This window comes from Pteropus medius, unplaced genomic scaffold (assembly GCF_902729225.1).
Source record: "Pteropus medius unplaced genomic scaffold, Ma_sr-lr_union100, whole genome shotgun sequence".
Lineage (NCBI taxonomy): Eukaryota > Metazoa > Chordata > Mammalia > Chiroptera > Pteropodidae > Pteropus > Pteropus medius.
In genome coordinates, this window is record NW_024354875.1 from 32915369 (window position 1) to 32935542 (window position 20174).

Sequence of the window (20174 nt, forward strand, 5' to 3'; positions counted from 1 at the left end):
GCTTCTACAACTTGGATACATAACCAGGCACAGTCCTATACACGGAAGCCAACCCATGTAGTGTGAGGAGGCAGGATGCATGGGTACTAGGAATTCACAATCCTGAATTAATCAGGATGTTTTAACTGCACACATTTCCAGGGTCCTGGTGCGTGCTGGTCTGGCACTTTGGAGCCTTTCTTGGGGGGATTTAGCATCACAGAAATCTCTCTGTCTTTTCTGAGGAGGTGGTACAAGCACAGGTAATTCATGCATCCATGGTCCTTCTCCTATTGAAAGGTCTACCATAATGGAGCACAGTCTATCTCAGGGCAAAGTTGGTCTCTATTTAAAGCTACTATTGAATTGGATCAGATTGAAATTCCTTGGTCTATGCTGGCTGTATACAGTCTGCTGCTAAAATACTATAATATTGCTTGACACCTGTGCCCCAGTGATTTTAAGAGGAAAAAAAAGTCTGTTGGATGCCAGTGAGGTGATGAAAATTTTTAAGTAAGTTCAGTGAGATTTCAATCACACTAAATAAATCTGTGTTTCACTTATTCTTTTCTTAAAGCTTAGTATTGTTTTCATTTTTTTCCTTAATGCTATTATAATATTAAAAGCATCAACCCATCTGAAATGTATCATCGATAAAAAGGAAGATATATGTTTATACATGTATATTTGTATTTAGGTACATAAAGTATTTTAACTTGATGTTGACTTTTATTTCCCCCCATCAATTATGTTTTGTTTTGTTTTGTTTTGTTTTTTAATTAGGACTAGAGGGAAACCTACCAATTTATTTTCGATGTAATGGCTTCTATTTGGAAAAAGTAGGGTTTTTAGTATGAAGAATAATAATCTTTGTATTAGTTTTCTGTGACTGCTATAACAAATTGCCATGAGCTTAGTGGCTTAAATTGAAACTAATAACCTTACAGTGCTATAGTTTAGAAGTCTAAAATGGGTCTCATTGGGCTAAAATCAAGGTGTCAGCAGGTCAGTTCCTTCTGGAGGCTCTGAGGGAAAATCTATATATTATTTTGCCATCGTCATCTTCTAGAGGCTTCTCTCATCCCTTGGCTCTTCCATCATCAAAGCCCATAAATTGGGCTATGTCCTACTCAGTCTGCTATTTTTCTGGTACTAACTCTTCTGCCTCCTTCCTCCATCTTGTAAAGACTTATATGATTCCATTGCACCCACCTGGAAACACCAGGGTAACCTCCCAGTTTGATTCTTAACTTAATCACATCTACAGGGTCCCTTTTGCCATGTAATCTAGTATATTCACAGGCCTTGAGGATAAGAACATAGACATCTTTTGGGGAACCATTAATTCTGCCTACTCCAACCTCATAAATAAACCTACCACCTTTTTCTTTTAATGTTCTGGAAGTGACATAAACAGTGTAATATTGAGTTCTACCACCACCTTTGGGAAATGCCACTACCAGATATTTCAGAGGAAGAGAGAGAAGGGATGTTGGTAGGGCTAGGGGACTCAATGTGTAGCTGTGGAGCAAGTCATTTCCCTGGGATTTCAATCCAGCACCTTCATCTGAAGAATGTGGATAATGACAGGAGCTTTATGCAGATCTGTTCTGACAGTCCCAGAAGCCTGAGCTGTACACCATCTTGCAAATGAGAGAGAAGGTACCTGAGCTGCCCCAGTGGGCTCTAGGAACTTGAATGTGTACAACCACCAAGAAGCATCATTTAAAAATTAAAACTTTCTAAAAACACAAATATCAGAAAAAGAATCTTAACTACATAAGAGAGGATGAAATTGCTCATTTCCATCCTAAATCAGTACTTTATCCCTATCCTCTGAGAAAGGTCATTTTAATCTCTATTCATGTTTATCTTGTTTTGCTTTTTCCTCTGCTCTGATGTTTGTTATGCTTTGAGTAGATGTCAGTTCCCCTCATGAAGCCTACAAACATCTAATCATTTCTGTTTCTTTTTTATTTTTAATAATTTAAATTTAAATTTTGGCAAATTGAATGTTGTAATTTTGCCTTTTGAATGCCTATGCATTCAAGTTCTGTAGGCAGATTTTATCTCTTGTTTTTTTAAATTCTATTTTGAGTTTTATAAAAATGGATGTTTCTTATTATGCCCCAACCCATAATTTTCTTTAGTGAACTTTTTGTTTAATTTTCTTTTGCTTTAACATTTTATTTTTCAGACACCTCTCATTGAACCTCACGTTCCTCTTCGTCCTGCTAACACCATTACCAAGGTAATGGGATGTAGGTGGGTTGATGAGCCATCAGTAACCACTGGAAGTGGTCCATATGTAAGAGCATCCTATCAGGCAACCTCAGATACATTTTCTAGAGACAATAAATATTCAGTGTGCCACGGTTCTCAACCTAAAACAGTGACATGTCACACAGGTGAACAATGTAAATGTATGAGTTGTATTTTTCGAGCCAGAGTCAGATTGAAAAGTGATTTAAGGATTCATCTGGTTTGTTTTACTTCTATAAACTGTTCCTTCTCTTCCCCTTCTACCTGATTAAAATCTAGGTCCCTTCAGAGAAGATCCTCAGGGCTGGAAAAATTTTACGAAATGCCATTCTCTCTCGAGCACCTCACATGATACGAGATAGAAAATACCACCTAAAGACATACAGGTATGTACAGTAATTTTAAAGGCTACAGTCCCTACAGGTTCATATTTAGTGAAATTGGAACAAACTTGCGTGCCCCTGTTTTTCATCTGTAGGCAGCATGTTTTGTAAATCCTACAGGTTCTGGAAGATCTAAACTTGTCTTAGATGCCACTTAACTTTAATTATCCTTAATATTTCCAGCAGTTATTCCTAAATTAATTTGCTTGGACATTGGTTTGTAATGAACAAACAAGAAAACTTTGTATTTCTTTTCACTAGTATTTTTTAGGAAAACTACTATATTTAGATGAGAGTCAACTAACGTTTGCTGAGCACGTATTCTTGAAGCCTTGTACCAGGTCGCTTCCTATATGTTATCACATCTTCACCACAACCTACTAGGTAGGTGTATAGCTATTTTTCAGATAATAAAACTGAGGCTCAGAGAGATTAAATAGTTTCCCTTGTCCAAGTCGTAAATCTAAGTGAGCGGCAGAGCCAATTTGTGTCATAGGGTTTGGAATAGACATAACATCTATATTTCAGGAGTTTAAGACTTAGTACTATGGAGCAAGAAGAGATTATGGTTTCTGACTTCTAATTTCCATTATTTGTCACCAAGTTTCATTGATTTCCAAGTTCAGTGATCTTTTTATTCATTATATTATTTATTTATTCCATAAATTTATTAAGTACCTACTGGCTACCAGGCACTATTATGTTCCAAGCTCTAAGGATACTGGAGTGAAAAAATATATACAATGTCCTTTACAGAGTTTATTTTCTAATGTATATTTTATTCTATTATGTATATAGTAAGATATGCAACACCATGTCACGTCTATAATCATATATTATTAAAAACTCATTATAGCTGTCACTAGAGTTAAAAAATGTTAAAGACTGGAGTCGCATGATTTAATTGAACTTTCTGAGACGACTGAACCATGGTGAGTCAACTAAGAATTATGTTTAATCTTTAACTTTTGATTTTATCAATTCAGTAAGGGTTTAGGAAGCGGAGTGGCCTGTCTATGGCACACGAGCCTTCATGCTCTCTCCCTGCACCCGTCGTTCAGATCCACAGCCCTCTTTCAGCCATCAGGCTCCCTCTCCCATTTAGCGTAGACATGACCTAAGAACCCACAGACCTGGCATGAGTCCAAACCCATTTGATTCACATGAACCAAATTCATAAGACACAGTGAAAAGCCAGAATACACATTTTCAAGTTCCCATGAAGGACATATATCTTTCTAGTGACTTTCAACTATTATAGATTTTGTAAAATTATACAGTTCACTATAACAAGTGTATATGCCTCAAAATCCAGTCTCTTTCCTAAGGACAGAGATGGAAAGACATTGCAAATTTTTCCTCTTCGGATCACTTTTTTTTTTTGCATTCCATGCAAACTAACACTCTTCTGCTTGCATTTGTCGTGACCAAAATGGACATTTTATTTTCTACGTTTAGACTGGCCTCTTCTTGATAAAATTTCAGAAATGGGATCTTACCAGTAGTATATTCCTTTTAGTACACAGCTATTTCAGCTCTTAAGACAGATTGTTCAGCTAGCCCTTTCAATGTTCCTATTTACTGCCATTTTGGATGATTACATTTGGAGGTCCTCTCCTCCAGCCCTGAAAGCTCATTCTTTTTGGAGTCTGTGGTCCCTACACATCACTATAATTTTAAGGGAAGTAGAAGTTTAAAAAAAAATTGTGATCACACGTTCCAAAGAGAGTGTTCAACGTCTTTAACTCATTAAATGGATTTCAAAATCTCATATGGCTAAAGGAAATTTTTCTTTTTAAAGTTTTATTATTTCTTCTCTTAATTTAAGATGTGATTATGCTTTCATAAGTGTTGACTTACATTAGGGAAATTTCATTAAAATATGTCATCTTTGGTGACAAATAATGGAAACTAGAAGTCAGAAAACATAATCTCTTCCTTGCTCCATAGACTAAGTTTTTAAACCCCTGAAATATAGGTGTTATGTCTATTCCACACCCTATGACCAAATTAATGATCTGTTGGTAATGACCCATCGACTCAACTGGAAGTCAGAGGCATGATTTCTTTTTTCTGCAGAACAGTTTGAGTTCCTTGTCCCAGATCTTATTCCCAGTTACAACCTCATCCTCCCTCCTGCTCCTCACCCCATTATATCATTGCTGCAGTATTAGGGGGTTAAAATCTCCCAGACACAGTATCATTCCCAGTAATCACTATACTAGAGATCGGCTGTCAATTCTAAAGTGGCTAGGGATCGTTAACAGAGAGGCAACTGAGTGATTCCATCAGCTACAAGTGGCACAGCTGTGTATCTTTGTTCTGTATTCTGACTGTAGGATTCTTATTATACCCTGTACCAGGGCCCAGATGATCTGGGATCATCTCAATTCCATGTGCTCTTTTTACTAAAGGTAACCCTTGAATTAAAAACCACATAAGATTGCTTTTTTATATTTTTAGAAGACCTTTCCCATTAATAAATTCTTAGATTAGAAGAGGAATATTTTGACAGGACATAAGTTTGGTTCAGAATGAATGATAACTAGGGGCCTCTTTGCCCATTGCAGCTCTAATACGTGAGTATAGACTGTAATCAGAGCAGTCCTGGAAATATAATAGCCATCTCAATACATCCTCCTTGTGAAATATTTTAGGATCAGACCCAAATCAGGACATCCCAGGAGCTCTGATAGATTTCAGAGTTCCTGAACTGGAAATGGCCTTGGAGGCCATCTTTTCCTCCTCCTTTCTTTTACAGATGAGGAAACTGAGAACCAGAGAGTTAAAGCAATATGGCCAAAATCACATAGCTAGTAAGTCACAGACTTGGTGCTATATTTCATGACTCCTCCCAGGCTAAGCCTCTTCCTAAAGTGCCACAGCACCAGGAATCTCTTCCATTGCAAACTAGAGAGGAGCTCCCCGGGCTTGATCCAGCCTCAGCCCATGCCTCAGAGCATGGGAGGGAGGCCACCAGGAACTCAGACCCAGCTGCAGGCAGCTGGCAGATCTGTGACTTCCTGCCCGTTCCATTGTCCCTTGGGATTCATCCCTAAGACTTAAAGATTCTATTTCCTCCCTTGAACCGTCATGCCATGGACACCTGCCCTTCTTCCTCACTCCACTGAAGGTTTTAGTGTTTCCTCTGTGTGTGTATAATTATGTTTCCTAACTAATGCATGTAATTTCCCCATCCTGACCAACTTACCACGAGGGGCATCTTAGGGGTGAATGTGTGACTATACAGAAAGCATTTGGAGCTCTTCAGATGACATGTTCTGTAGAAGTGCTGATGCTCATTACATAGAACTTATTTCTAGGAGATTTGCATCACTAATTGCTTGTTTCTCCCAACACCCCTCTGAGGAAGATCAGTAGTATTACTTGAAAATATAAAGTGCTATATAATTTTGCACTTATACAGAGCCTTTCATGGAGCACCTCTGAGTGCCTCACAAACATTAACTCATTCCTCACAAAGCTCAGGTGAAGGAAGTCAGAATTTTGCTTTGCCTTCATTTTACACTGAGCTTTTCTGGGACAGATGCCAGACGAGAGAGTTTCTGGCCCTGCGATCTTTAGCTTGCCAGATAATGCTCCCTGTCCAGCAGCCCTTCAGTCTCCCCTGGTGCTACAACTCATAATGCTCTATCGTTCAGCCAGCCTTGCTTAGAGGGTCCTCTCATGAGTGGAGTGGTTTTATTGGTTTGTACAAGAGTTCGAGAACCTGAGGCCGGGCTGTGTGGTGCTTTGTTTGCCCTGAGACCTCCTGTGGTGGAAGAGCACTAGCTCTTTTGGAGGATCGCCTCTCGAAAGAGACATCTTCACCTGCAAGGGGGTAAATTCTCTTCCTTTGTGTCCCTCCCCTTAGACAATGCTGTGTGGGCACCGAGCTGGTCGACTGGATGCTGCAGCAGACTCCATGTGTTCACTCCCGAACTCAAGCTGTTGGCATGTGGCAAGTCTTGGTGGAGGACGGTGTTCTCAACCACGGTAAGATGAGCCACAGTCCCTGGAAAACCCTCAAGAAATGCTAAGTGCGTTTCCCTGGGTAAGTTGTTGCTGAACTCCCAAATGAGCAAGAAAGAATTACGATCCCTTTAGGGACCCGCCGAGCTAGCATCTTCATTTAGCAATACAAATGCAGCGAGTGGATGCTATTGACTACTGTGTTCCACTATTGTATCTTCTTAACTTGGGAGACTGTGTGAAGGGAAAATGAAATCGCAACCCAAGTGCATCAGTTCCAATTATGTTTATTAGTTTGCATTCACGGTTCATTGGTAGTGTGATTAAATTTGAACATTGCTTAGCAATCCTGGTGCAGGGGCAGAATGAAGAGCAAGCAGTGAAATGTGTGGCTGGGCTGATGACATGAAAGAAGCAATGAATTCAGAAGCTACCTTTTAACCATGGTGTTATCTGGGAGTGCCAATTTGTACACTCACAGGACGACCATATTTAAAATCAGGGATGTGCTCGGCCACTGTGGCCCCTGTTATCTGCAGGGGCTGTACTTGAGCTGAGGAGATATTCAGGACTAGAGTGTAACCATGGTTGAACTTCTCATGCCATTTGTGAGAAGAACATTTTTCCAAACCGGCAAATTATTAAAATCATTCATTTAATTTACCAGCACCTGGGCATCTACTGATGGTCTTACCAATGTTTCTCAGACTTTAACATGTATACAGATCACCTGGGACACTTCTTAAAATTCAGATTTTGCAGGTCTGGGATGGGTCCCAAGGGACTGCATTTCTAATATGCTCCCTGATGCTGCTGTTGCCACTCTTCTGGGATCACATTTTGAGTAGCAAGAATCTACCACTTCTCTTTATCTTTTGACAGTGTTGATGCCTCCACCTGAAAAAGAACTTAAAAGCTTTAAGACATGTTGATGAGGGTGTCTGAGCCAAGTTTATTGACTTTGCCTTTCTGAGATCTCTCTTTGTTTAGAGGAAAAGGAGAGAAAAAACTTTTTAAAATAAGAACTGGAAGGAAATTACCATAAGATCCTTCTAAGGGTATATGACCTAGAAGCTTGGTCTAGTTACTTTTGTTCAAACAATTTTATTCTAACTTTTTTTTTAAGTGCAGACAGGCATATTTATAATCAGTGCATATAGAAAGAAAAACATGAATTCCGATCCTGACAATGTAGTGTTCTTTAAATCCTGTACTTTCAAAAACTATTATAGGACATGATCTTGCAGTTGGTTATTTTCCTGTTTGAAATCTATGTCCCACATGCTAAAAAATGTCCCCAAGGCAGTTTTTGCTGGTCAGAGTGCTCATCTCAGACAAGTTGGCAGGTTGACATAAGAGTCCTAGGACAGCCCAGGAGATGGGTGGGTCAGAGAGAGCTGTGAGGTGTGTGACTGCAGCCAGGAGGTCATGTCTTCTGTTGCACAGCTGTGGGCGAGGCATAGTGAGAAGGATGAGGAGTCTCATCCCTTTGCTGCCACTTGGCTGTCTTGCCTGACACCATCTATTTGTTTCTGGTAACCGAGGCTGGGAGGCAAAGGAGTAAGAGCTGACACTTGCCTCAATGTTTCCCATAGTGGACCAGGAGCATCATTTCCAAGACAAATATTTATTTTATCGATTTCTGGATGACGAGCACGAGGATGCCCCATTGCCTACTGAGGAGGAGAAGAAGGAGTGCGATGAGGAGCTCCAGGATACCATGCTTCTGCTATCACAGACGGGTCCTGACGCCCACATGAGGATGATCCTCCGCAAACCGTGAGTGAGAACGCTGGGCAGGTCACCGGGACCAGGCAGTGCGCAGGCTTGCATGCCTGGGCAGGGGGAAGAGAGGCTGATTTCAAAAGTCCTGGCCTCACCCAGGGCCACAGGAGAGACTCTGAAGGGTGACACAGCATTGTTTGTCTCTTTTCTATTTTATTTTTGAGCCAGTTAACTCCATTTTCATTTTGCATGCAATAAATACATAGAGATTTTTAGTGGTTGGCTCTGGATGGCAAAACCAAGATCATATATTAAATAGTCCATGGTCAATGACAAACAAACTGCTGTTTGTGTGCTCGACCACCACAGCTTCCTTCTTCTTAATGCAATGAGACAGAAGTTGTCAGAACCATAGACCTATGCCTGTGCTTGCAAGAATTCATTTGCTCATCACATCTCTTCACCTCATTCTGAACCCTCTGCTCTTTAGCTTAAAGACACATAAGAGAATACCACTGCTCGATTAATGCTTCAAGGCCTCCCATTCAGCTGGTGAGGTGCTCTCTCCCTTTCATCTCAGCTAAAACCCACCTCGCCTTCAGTAGCAGCTCAGCAACTGAAGTTGAGGACTCTGAAGTGTTTAATCAGATCAATTCAGAAAGAAGATATTGAGCCCCGCTCCTGTTCAGGGAGCTCTACTAATTGCTATGGGGCATACAAAGAACCATATGCCACGGTCTCAATCTCAGGGAAACCTTTTCAACAAGGGATGACTTGGCACTTGGTTCTGTAACCACCACATACAGGCTTATGTCTTTCTACTGGAAAAGAGATTGCCCTCCACCCTGCAACCAGTGCCAGCCAGCTGTGCATGTCGACTCTGAGTCACTGGCTTGGCCGGCCTCCATTTACAAGCAGGTCCCGACAAGAGTGTTAAACTTTACATATCTTGTGTGACCACTGGGCAGTTTCCAAGAGCAAGGTGTCTTTCAGGCCAGCTTCCCCAGTGTCCTCCCGTCACACCAACTCACAGTAGCCTCTCAGCGCACCTTTATTTCCTTCCCGCAGGATTCTTCTCGTTTTACTCGCCCTTCCTCAGTGCCACAAAGTGCTGCTTATCCACATATTTCATTTTTTTTGTCACACCCCTGTCCCTTTTGTCAAAACTTTCTCTTGAGTTTACTGTCCCCCACCTTGTAGTTAAAGGCCTCCTCTCACCCCAGTTGGCACCATCAACCTTAACTCTAGAACTATGGTTTTCAGCTCCCGTAGCCTCAAATATTTATTTATTTATTTATTTATTTATTTATTTATTTATTTATTTATTGCCAGAAAATTTCCTTTCTTCAAACAAAAAATTTACCGTAAAATCCCAAATATCAAACAGAGAGTGAGAGCTTTGCTGACCTAATCATGAGTAGCCTCCAAGAAATCTTCCCAGTTAATTTATGCTTTATTTGCCCTAAAGGATCATTGGGGTGGGTGGCTAAGGGGACACAAAAGAATCCCCAGAGCTTAGAGAACTCAAATGACCACCATCATTCTCAGCCGTGCTTTCCGTCCTGTCAGACTGCTTCCCTTCTCTCTTCTCCACGCCCCTTTCCCATTGTCCATTGTTTTTACTTCTTCAGCATTTTTTGGATCCGTCCCTTTCTTGATGTTCTTGCTGCCACTTTCATTTATGCCAGCACAGTGCAGTGCTTCTGAATCAGAGTTGGGACAGCCCCTCCAGGGGCATTTGGAGATATAGAGGGTGTTTTGGTTATCCCAGTGCCTGAGGAGGTGCACTGCTGGCATACACTGGACGGTGGCTGGGACCAAGGTGTGCTAACCCCTCACCCCGTTCCTACAACCCTACGAAATTAAGGAGCTGTCCTGGAAATAATGCCCCAGTTGAGAAACATTGCCGTGAACTGTGAGTTTCTTAAAGGCAAAAACATATCTCATTTTACTTCAGGCATCCATTTATTCCTTTAACCAATGTTTATTGAATACCTAGTTTGTTCCTGATACTAACTACGTCAGTTGCTAAGGCTGCAGCATTGACTAAAAGGTTGTATCTCCTTCCTGGAGCTTTCTTCTAGTGCAGGAGACAGACCATAAACAACTACCTATGCAAGCGATCATTTTATCACAGATGCATTATATGCTACAAAGAAAAACATAGTGTATGTTAATAGAATACAATATGGATAAGGAGATTGACTTTTGCGTAGAAGTGAGAAAAGGCCATATCTCTAGCTCTGCACTACACCAAGTAGACCATCAGTAAACTTTTGCTGGGTGAATGAATGAACGAGTGAATATATAGCCCTAGCTAATGTTCCCTCAGCTCTTAGTTGCTTCAGGGGAGGCCATTCAATTCAAAAAGATTTTTGAGCATGTACCAAAGAGGTTTTTAAAAAAGTAATAAAATGGTTCCTGCCTTTGGGGAGTTTATAATCTAACTGAGAAAGGCACTCCCAAATTAGATTCAGATGCAACAAACATTTATTGAGTGCCTGCTGTGTGCTAGGCATCATGCTAGGAACATTCATGCTACTTGTTTCATTTACCCTCACAAGAAAGAGCCTGAGAGTTGGTTCCATGAGTCACCCCTAGAAACGAGATTCTGGGCTTGTGCTTCTTTTTTCTCCCCTACAGCACTGAATTGCATGATCCTTGGCAGCCTAAAGATTCTTTGAATAAATTACATTCCAAAGATTCGACTTTTCTAGCCTATCGCAATGGGCTGTTAAAGTACAGGTTTCACCAGAATTCCAAGATACGTTATTTTGGGTGCCTTTGGGATTTTTCTCATCTCCTCAGGTTTTAAGAAACTACAAATATTGGAACGGGGCTGATAGTTTCTCTTTTGAGTCTGTACTCTTTGGTTTTCTTTCTTCTGGAATGATAGCCGCCAAGTGATAAGAAATTGAAAAAAGAGTCTAATTTTATGCAACAGACTTTCAAACTACACACATGCACACACATACATTATTTACACCATTTTTTTTTTTTGGTCTGATAATAACCTTTGGAGCTTCTCCTTTATTTTATTTATTTGGAAAGAAAATAAGCTTAGTTGATCAAGAATTGCTAGTTATCCCTGCTGTTCTTGAAGAACCCAGATAAGCACTTTGCTCCTGGAAACATGAGGTCATGTTCAAAAATCCAAGAAGGGTTGACTTTTTACTGCCCAAACTGCCAAGTCACCGAGACATGTGGAGGTATGAGATGCATTGGCTCCATATCGACCGGGGCAAGACCCCCAATATTTTTTTAACTCAGCACAGCTGCATTTTATAACAGTCACCAGTGCCAGAGAGGTTGTAGAACTCTGATAATTACTGGGAAAGAAATAACACAATATTCTTTGATGAGAAGATTACTTTGAGAATTTGATTGTATAATGAAGATGTTGCTTTGAAAGGTACTTCCTATTGTTCTGAATCTGAGACTCGCCAGCAAAAAAAAAAAAAAAAAAATGTCACTTGTTTTGACAGGCTACTTAGAAAAATTCTCTGTTTATTACATTAACTACGGCATTTTAACTGTCAAACTATGAAAGAATGTTCTGTAGTTTAAAAAACAGAATAGAGCTTCAGGGAAATTTTTTTGGCACACTCTTGTTGCTATTGGTATTGGGGGAAAAACATACATTCTGAATGTGAAATTAGCTTTTTATGTGATGGCAGGCAGAGCGACTCACAATGCCCATCCTGGTTTCGCAGGTGCAGACCTGGATGGCATTTGGGGGCAAGTGCAATAGAACAATGACAGTTTGACGTGCTGTTGTTGCAGCTAGCAGACAGGACCATCAGACCTAAAATGAGCTCTCAGAGCTTATTGTTTTGATTTTGCTTTGTTTATAGGCCTAAAAACAAGAGGTTACCCTATAGCAAATAGATACAACAGAGACCCTTACCAATAGTCAATGTGCATTCTGGCTACCTTTGAGCAGATACTTTGGATAGGGGGCCATGGGCATAAAGATGTGGAATTACCAGGTCAGCAGAATGTTATAAACTTGAGACCAGCTGGATAAAAAGAGGCTTCAAGGAAACAAAGAAGGCTCTTGACATACAAGCCTCCCAACCTCTTCTTCCAAGTAAAGTGAGATATAATGTTCTACTTTTTAGAATGGTCTATGGGAAACCAGCCTGAAGTTGGGAGGGAAATGAAGTAGATGCCACTTTCCAAATCTGATTCCAGGTAGATCTGCTATTCTGAAATCCCCCCTAAAAGTCTAGAAGCTTAAGTAGCTGAGAAAGAGATAAGTCAGTTGGGCCTGAGCAGAAGGAAAAATGAGGCGGGGGGCAGGGGAGGACCGTTGACATGTTCTTTTAAATGGGTTAGAAACAGAAACTTAAGTTCATTTATTTCATGTGATGAATTAATATTTTCTAATATATGTTATGGGGCATCAGCTCGAAAGGACACAATTTAAGATGATCAAAATGACATGAAAAAATACAGGGATAGAGGAATGGGTGTTTATCAGTCAAACTGGCTGCATTAGGACAGCCCCCACTGGCTGTTCTACACACTTGCTCTAGAGGGCACTTGAGAAGCTGTGTATTTTCTCTTAATTAGCAGAGGCTGTTTTAATAGGGTCTTTATTTGTCCAAAAAAAACATTTTTGAGGGTATGAAATTTGAAATCCTGATAATTATAGGGAAACTTGCTTCCTCAGCGGAACCCAGATTAGCAAGCCTAAAATCAGCGGTGCCTAGGGGTTTGATTTCTGTTGGGATATGCCAAGAGCATGTTCAAAGTTATAAAGTCCATTCTGAAATACAAATCAGATGAAAAGAGAAGCATGACCGAAAGAGCCTAATCTTCATGAAATAAGAAATTTACTATGAATCTTTTCCCTTTACTACGTGATAAACTTTGCTATTGTTTTTCTTGGAAAGATTGCCGTGCCCTATGTGAAAGCTTGTAGAATTTACCAGAAGGAATGATTGCATTCAGTGGGTCATTTCTTGGGGTCAGATTTGCCTCACCCCTATAAAAGCAATTTACCACTTATCCTTCATGTTTACATGACCAAGAAACCAACCACTGGATTGCTGCCATGGAGATTCAGATTTGGGAGAGGGGGAATGGATGTAGCTGCCCATTTACAGTTTAGGGTTCATTATAAGAGTACCTCAAGATTTTAATGACTTTTTATTGTTAAAGTCAATCTGTTTATTGTAGACATTTTGGAAACTCTTGAAAGAGCTAAAGGAGAATAAATAACACCTGCAATCCATCTTTCAGAAATAATTATTAACATTTTGGTGTCTATCCTTCTGGTTATATTTCAGTTCCTGACTTTTTACACTTAATAATATATCATGACATTCTTCCTTAACCTTAAATATTCTTTAAGGATGAGTTTGTAAGGAGCATAGCAGTCTATCTCTGAGTGTTAATGCAATCATTTTGTCATTGTTGGATGTCTAGGTTGATTTGCAAGCCCTTTCTTCTTACCAGCAGCAAAAAATCATATTTTAGAACTCCTAGCCTGGCTGTGGAGCAGGGCTTGAGATGGGGTCAGAAAGATATCAGGAAAGTTCCAGCAGGGAACAATTAGTTGTTTCACACTAAAGGAGAGCCCAGACCAGAAGTGCTAGTAAATGTGGCTGGAGAGTTAGACTGAGGTCGGATCAAAGAGCGTCTTCTATGCCCTCTATGTACCTTGGATGATATTTTATAGCCATTCATGTCACCATTGAAGAGCTTTAAAAGGAGGTGTGGTATGGTCAGATTTGCAGTAGGTAGGTTTCTCTGCTATCTGTGGAGAATGGGTTGGAGGGACCGAGACTAAAGGTAGAATGCCAGATACTGAATTTTATGAGATTAAAATGAATTTTATTTTGAAAATTTAATGACAGCATTTGAGATACATGCATTTGACCAAAGAGTCTGCTAAATAAAGTGAAAGTAATACTGTGCATGAGAGCCCTGGATTCTAGCCTTACCAATTGACCAATAAGTCACCCATGACTCCAGATTACAAACCTTATACACTATAAAATGAGTGTAATAATGCCTGTTTATGGTCTCCTAACTTCACAAGGAGACCGTAAATGGAAAAACAAATGCAATTACATTTAATCACAGCCAGCATTTATTGAGCACGCATATGCTAGGCAATGTGTTCAATAATTATCTAATTCAATTCTTTCAATAGAGCTATTATGTAGTTATTAATAGTATTCCCATTTCATGGATTAGGAAACAGGCTTAGTCACTTGCTTGGGTTTATCCTGAAAGTGGTGGACTTAGAATTTGGTCTAGGTCTGTCTGACTCTGGCACCTGTGTCCTTTACTGTAGTCTACCACCTGTCCTGAGCCAAAAAGGATTCCAGATGGTCTCCTGGGTTTATTTTTTGAGCACTGGGAAGAAAGATGTCATGGAAATCTGATTTAAAAATAATTACTATAGATAAATCTCATTTCATTCCATTATTACCACATAGATCTGAATGGAGTACAAGTGTATACCTACTGTAGAAAAATTCATAGCAACCTGCTAGCCAAACAAAACTTAATAACTAAAATATGAATCACACTGTATAGTTTATATAGTGACCTTAAATACATCACCTCTTTAAATCTAAAAACAATTGTGAATTAAGGAGGGCTTCTGTTATTATCCACAATTTACTGATGAAGAAATTAAGCTTAGTAGATGTCAAGAGCCTTCCCCACACTAGTATATGTGACTGAATCAGGAATTGAACCCAAGTCTGTTTATTCTAAATCCAAATCCTTTTTTTCTCAGGAATAATGGTCTTTCCTTCTCACTAGGTTGCCTCAACTTTGTCCTCTCTGGTGGATTTACTGAACAAACAGTTAAATCCAAAGAAATATGGATAATCCATCTATCCCTGATTAATTAAGAATTTTTGCAAGGAAAAAACTATAATGTATCCATATAGCCCCTTCTCAAAAAAAAAAAAACACATTCGCATTTTCTATCTGACACACATATGCCTCATACACAAAGGTAGCTATATACCATTCCCTCCAAAAATTTTTTTTCAACTTGCTGCTAAGGTGTTTAAAGGAAAATATTTATAGTTGCACCTTTTAAAAGATTTAACGTTAAATATCTAGTGTGTCCTCACAGTAACCATTTTTACTGGAAGAATGTTGTTTCTGAACATGGGAAAGTCAAATCACATTGTCCTAAAAACATGCTACTCAGAGGCCCTGAATTATGGAAACTTTACCCCATGTCCTGATGGGGATGACTTCAATTCTCACAAATATTCACGAAACATTTGCCCTTTACAGCGGCTATAAACTGTATTCATTTCTAACTTCACAAAGAAGGAAAGAATCCCCACGTACAAAGCCTTTACTATCAGAACTAAAAAAAAAAATGCCTAATTGCATCGGATAAACTTAAAATATAGTTTTCTGGGTTAAAGATCAGGTGAAGAGGTGGTAAGGCAGCAGGGAGGTGAGCAGACAGAGCTGGGCAGGACACTTTAAATGTCCAGTCACCAGGATCCTGGGAAGTCTCTAACACTGAGGCTCTAACTCTTAAGAAGCAAGGGTCCCGGAAGGTAAAGAAAAGAAAGACGTTTTGCTGGTTTGTTAGACAAGGGGGTGGGAAACCATACCAAACCTTCCTATAAGGGAAGTGGAAGAGGTGAGATCTCAAGAAGATCTTAAGAGTGTTGGGAAATAATCCAAATTTGAGAAATGACTTGTAAGCAGGAGAATCAGGTCGATTGAGGCGGAGTGTTGCAACAAAAATAAAGTATGTCCACCCTCCCAGAAAAAAAAAAAGCACTTTTTTTATTTTGAAGCTTGACCATGGCTTGCATAGATATTTATAACATTAACTTTTCTGGGTATTTTCTCCATGCACCAGGTAATAGGTCTACTAGGCAACAGGTCTAGAAGAAATGGGTTACTTGCCTTCTCACCTGCATGTTTTACCACTGGCCATGCCAATGTGCTGCTTGGCGACTGGACGAATCTCTCATTTTATCCACGTTCCAATAACTGAGGAGCTCCGTCCCTGACCTTGATAAATTCCTTGGTAAAACTATATTTACCAGCAGCTTCCAATATCACCTGAGCCCTCCCATCCTTTAATGTACAAACTGCTCCTCCATCCATCCCCGTTTATTATCTTGTCTGTAACTAGACATTGCTGCCAGAACGCATCCCCTGCAGAAACTAGGCCTTTCCACAGCGGGATCCGACAAATCCACATCAATGTGGCACCACGCAGATTTGTAAAGAAGCAGGGATGCCTAATATCTCTCCCTGTGACATCTGGAGAAGGACAAGTAAAGACCAGGTACATTCACCAGCTGTCACTCATAGCAGCCAGAGAGTCAATTCACTTCCCCAGCCTCTGTGAAGGTGCTTGGGAGACCCCTCCTCCTGCTCGGGGCACAGTGTTCCCTTGACTCTTGAAAGCCAAATTGCCTTAAGTCCTTGGGACCCTTTCATTACTGTTTGATCAGGCTGATTTGCAGAATTCTTCTCCATTTTTTTCCCTATCACCCCCGTAAAGACCAAAGCACGAAAGGTCCTTAATGCCACTGTTTGCCATGAGAAACCCGCTTTTAAAATGTGCCTTTGTTCAGTGATTATAGTGGGGAAGGCTCAGTATTAGATGTTATGGGGTGCTCTTTGAAGGGGTGGGGTAGATCAAGAGAACCTTTGTCTGATTCAAGAGCAGAGAGGTGAGTCTTCTCTGAGACACTAGATGGCACAGCAGCTCTGAGCTAGTGGCCTCGGGAAAGGCTGGGCTTGTTCCCTGTCACTGCTGCCACAAACATGAAGATCACCTGGGGTGGGAGAGGGGCTCACATTTTGAATCACTTTGGTGCATACAGGTTGGCCACACTGACTTTTGCTCCGTCTGGCCTTTTTCCTGGCACTTCCCTCAATTTTCAACCCTAACTACATGTTGAGGCCCTGGGCAACAGTGAGTTTGCTGGTAGCCAGCCTCTTGGGAATGCTTTTGTTGTTTTGCTAACTGTGAATATACTCATTTTTTAAAGTAAGTCTCTTCACACCTTGCAGTCCTGACTTCTCTCACCTCATTAAAAAATTTGCTGTAAACAGGACCAAAAAGTTCCCAGCTACCTGGGTGGATGGCGAATGACTAGCCTGCCCTGTGATTACTTGACCACGTTAGACCTTCAGGGTTGTTTTTTTTCTTCTTTCCTTTTTTTTTTCCTTTTATTTCAAATGTTATTTAGAACTCAGTGACTAAACTGTTTTTAGGCTTTGTTCCATTCTGTTTCAGATGGCTGCCATGGGCTTCTCTATGGCACCCAGCAAGTCCTCATGGAATTCTTTATTTCTCTGTAGTGGTTATTGATGCATGGAGGACCTGGGAGTAGAATAAGCCGCCACCTGGGTCTCCGGACAGGTGTGGTGATCACACTCCCTGACAGAGCCACCCCTAACGGGATGGGGCCCATATTTCCTAGAAGGCTTTGCTTTATGAGAGGCATGAGGGGGAGCAGGCAAGCTAAACCCCACCCCTTTTCCTCCCACTAGTTGACAAACGAAGAAGGTTTTCCCAGGAATGGAGCCTTTCTGAGGGTTTCTATCCCAGGAGACCTGCTACTCCTTTTCCTCCTCTGTGTCTGGCAGGAGGGCCCAGGATTTCACACGCTCTGTTCTGCTTCTCTCTCAGGCTCCTCACTGGGCATTTGTCTTAGAGAATAGGTTTCAAGTTTTAGCCTGGCAGTGAACTCTGCCACTGCCAACCGCTCAGTGTGGGGTGGGGGAGAGCGGGCCTAACTGCCTGCTGACCCGAGTGGAGCAGTCTTGTGGGAAACCACTCTGACTCTCTCCTGCTTTTATCTTATCAGCAATGCCATCTTCTGCCTGGGGTGGTTTTCTTCTGTGAGTGTTGAGCTGTGGCTGCTTCTGGTCATTTCTCAGAAGTTTTACCTCTGTCTGCTTTCTGTCATCTAAGAATTCCTAAAACTCTCTGGTCAGCCGATACTACTATTTTGTGGTTTGTGGTGGTGGTGATGCCTATTTGTTTTCAGTGCTGTTTTGGATTTCAAAATGTTTTTCCCATCAGACCTTTCACATAGCAGGCAAAAATCTGGTCACAAAAGTGCCCAGCCCAACAGGTGCTGCTTGATCTTTGCTGATCATCTCTGTCCTGGCCCCCTCTGATCTGACTTAGTTAGACTGAATAAGTTCAGATGGTCTAAGATGGAATTTCTTCCTCATAGCTAGATGAATAAACCTGTACTCCTTCAGAAAATATATCTTTTCCATAATTTTACAGGGTTTGGAGTAAGAGGTGAGGTCCAACATTTTCATCCTCTCTCCTCCTTTCATTAATAATTGTTTGCTGTGACACAACTGTGTGCTGTATCAAAAATGAGTTGTGTCGTGGGCAGGTTGTCTTACTTGACCTTTAATAGGAAGGGTAAGAGAGCATAAGCCCCCATTTTTCTCAGGCCACAAAACAAGAGCCACTCCCTGGTACTGCTGCCACCTCCCTTGGACAGACTCTGAATTTAGCATGAATTGTGAGAACTCATCTGATGAGCCATATTGAACATGCACCCTAATAATAATGCCACCCTACATTTGTGCCATATTTCAAATGTGTCAATGCTTCATATATATTAACTCATTTGATCTTTGTGACAATTCTGTTAATTATTCCCATTTTATAGATGCAGAAACAAGGCATTGTAAGACCAATTGGGCAACTAGGAAGTTCATGATTTAGATCTCAAATCCAGTTTCTGCTTCTAATCCAGTGTCCTTTGTACTCCCAGATTCTGCTTCTCTTGAGAAGAGAAGCCTAGAGTTATGGATATTTAAGCAAATAACATTCTTCACAATGTGTTGTAATTACCATACCCATAGGACCATGTGCCATGGAAGAATAAAGGTTGGAGAACCAATATTACCTAAGAGAGATGACATCTGAACTGGGTGTGAAACAGAAAAAAGTATTCTATGAAAAGTCTTGGAGGCATGAAAAAGCATAGCATGTTTGAGGAATGGAGAGATGTCTGACTAGATCAGACATCTGATCTGGAGCAGAGATCAAAGCCATGAGGGAAAGTGTAAAGAGGAGGAAGATGGATGAGTTTGGAAAAATAAATCGAGATCTGCTTTTAAAGAGCTTTGTGTGATGATGAGGGAGCACTTCTGGACAGATTGAGTTTGTGGTGCTTATGCGTTATCTGAGAGATGGCCAGAAAGCTCTTGGAGCTCAGGAAAGAGATCTGTTTGGAGACAAAGATTTAGGTCTCAGCATTACATAGATGAAAATTGGGGATTTTTTTTTCCAGGGAGAGAAGCAAAACAAAATGAGAATAGAACTGAAGGCAGAACCTTGGGGAACAGCACAATTCAGGAGGTGAACAAAACAAAGATATTGAGAAGAAATGTTTAGAGAAGCAGGGAGAGCCAGGAGGGTGGCAGCATGGGGGAGAAGAGAGCATCAGGCCGTGCTCAGTGGTGCTAGGCAGCGAGAAATTGAGCAGGTTTCAAAAAGAGCTTGACTATTTCCATCTTTGCCTCTTTCCTCACACTTTGGCGCAGGTCCTAAGACTACCTATAATGGCTCAAAGGGCAGCCTCAGACCACTATGTCAAATTTTTAATATGCTGCATCGAGTTTCTGATGGACTTCTTTATCATATATTTCTAACTCTTGGACAATATATAATCATTTTTTAATATAATGGGATTTGTAGATTCTAAAGTCAGCACTTTTTTTAATCTATAAGAGCTGATCACTATGGATTTCATATTGATGTTATGTCATCATTCTTCCTAAACTCTTAGAGATCTGCTCCCAAAATTCCAACTTTGAATCTGTTAAGATTTTAGAGCTCAATTCTAACCCTTTCTTTCCCCA

The 20174-nt window shown here is 40.6% G+C and overlaps 1 protein-coding gene across 7 annotated transcripts in view; it reads left to right on the top strand.

Annotated features, from left to right (window-relative positions):
• RAPGEF4 (Rap guanine nucleotide exchange factor 4) overlaps window positions 1-20174 on the top strand; it is a 259909-nt gene that overhangs the window by 178692 nt on the left and 61043 nt on the right. For all 7 annotated transcript variants that reach the window (XM_039855519.1, XM_039855513.1, XM_039855515.1 and 4 more), the window contains 4 exons: window positions 2177-2230; window positions 2521-2627; window positions 6499-6620; window positions 8192-8375. In XM_039855519.1, the coding sequence (XP_039711453.1) occupies window positions 2177-2230; window positions 2521-2627; window positions 6499-6620; window positions 8192-8375 (467 nt within the window). The remainder of the gene's footprint in view (window positions 1-2176; window positions 2231-2520; window positions 2628-6498; window positions 6621-8191; window positions 8376-20174) is intronic.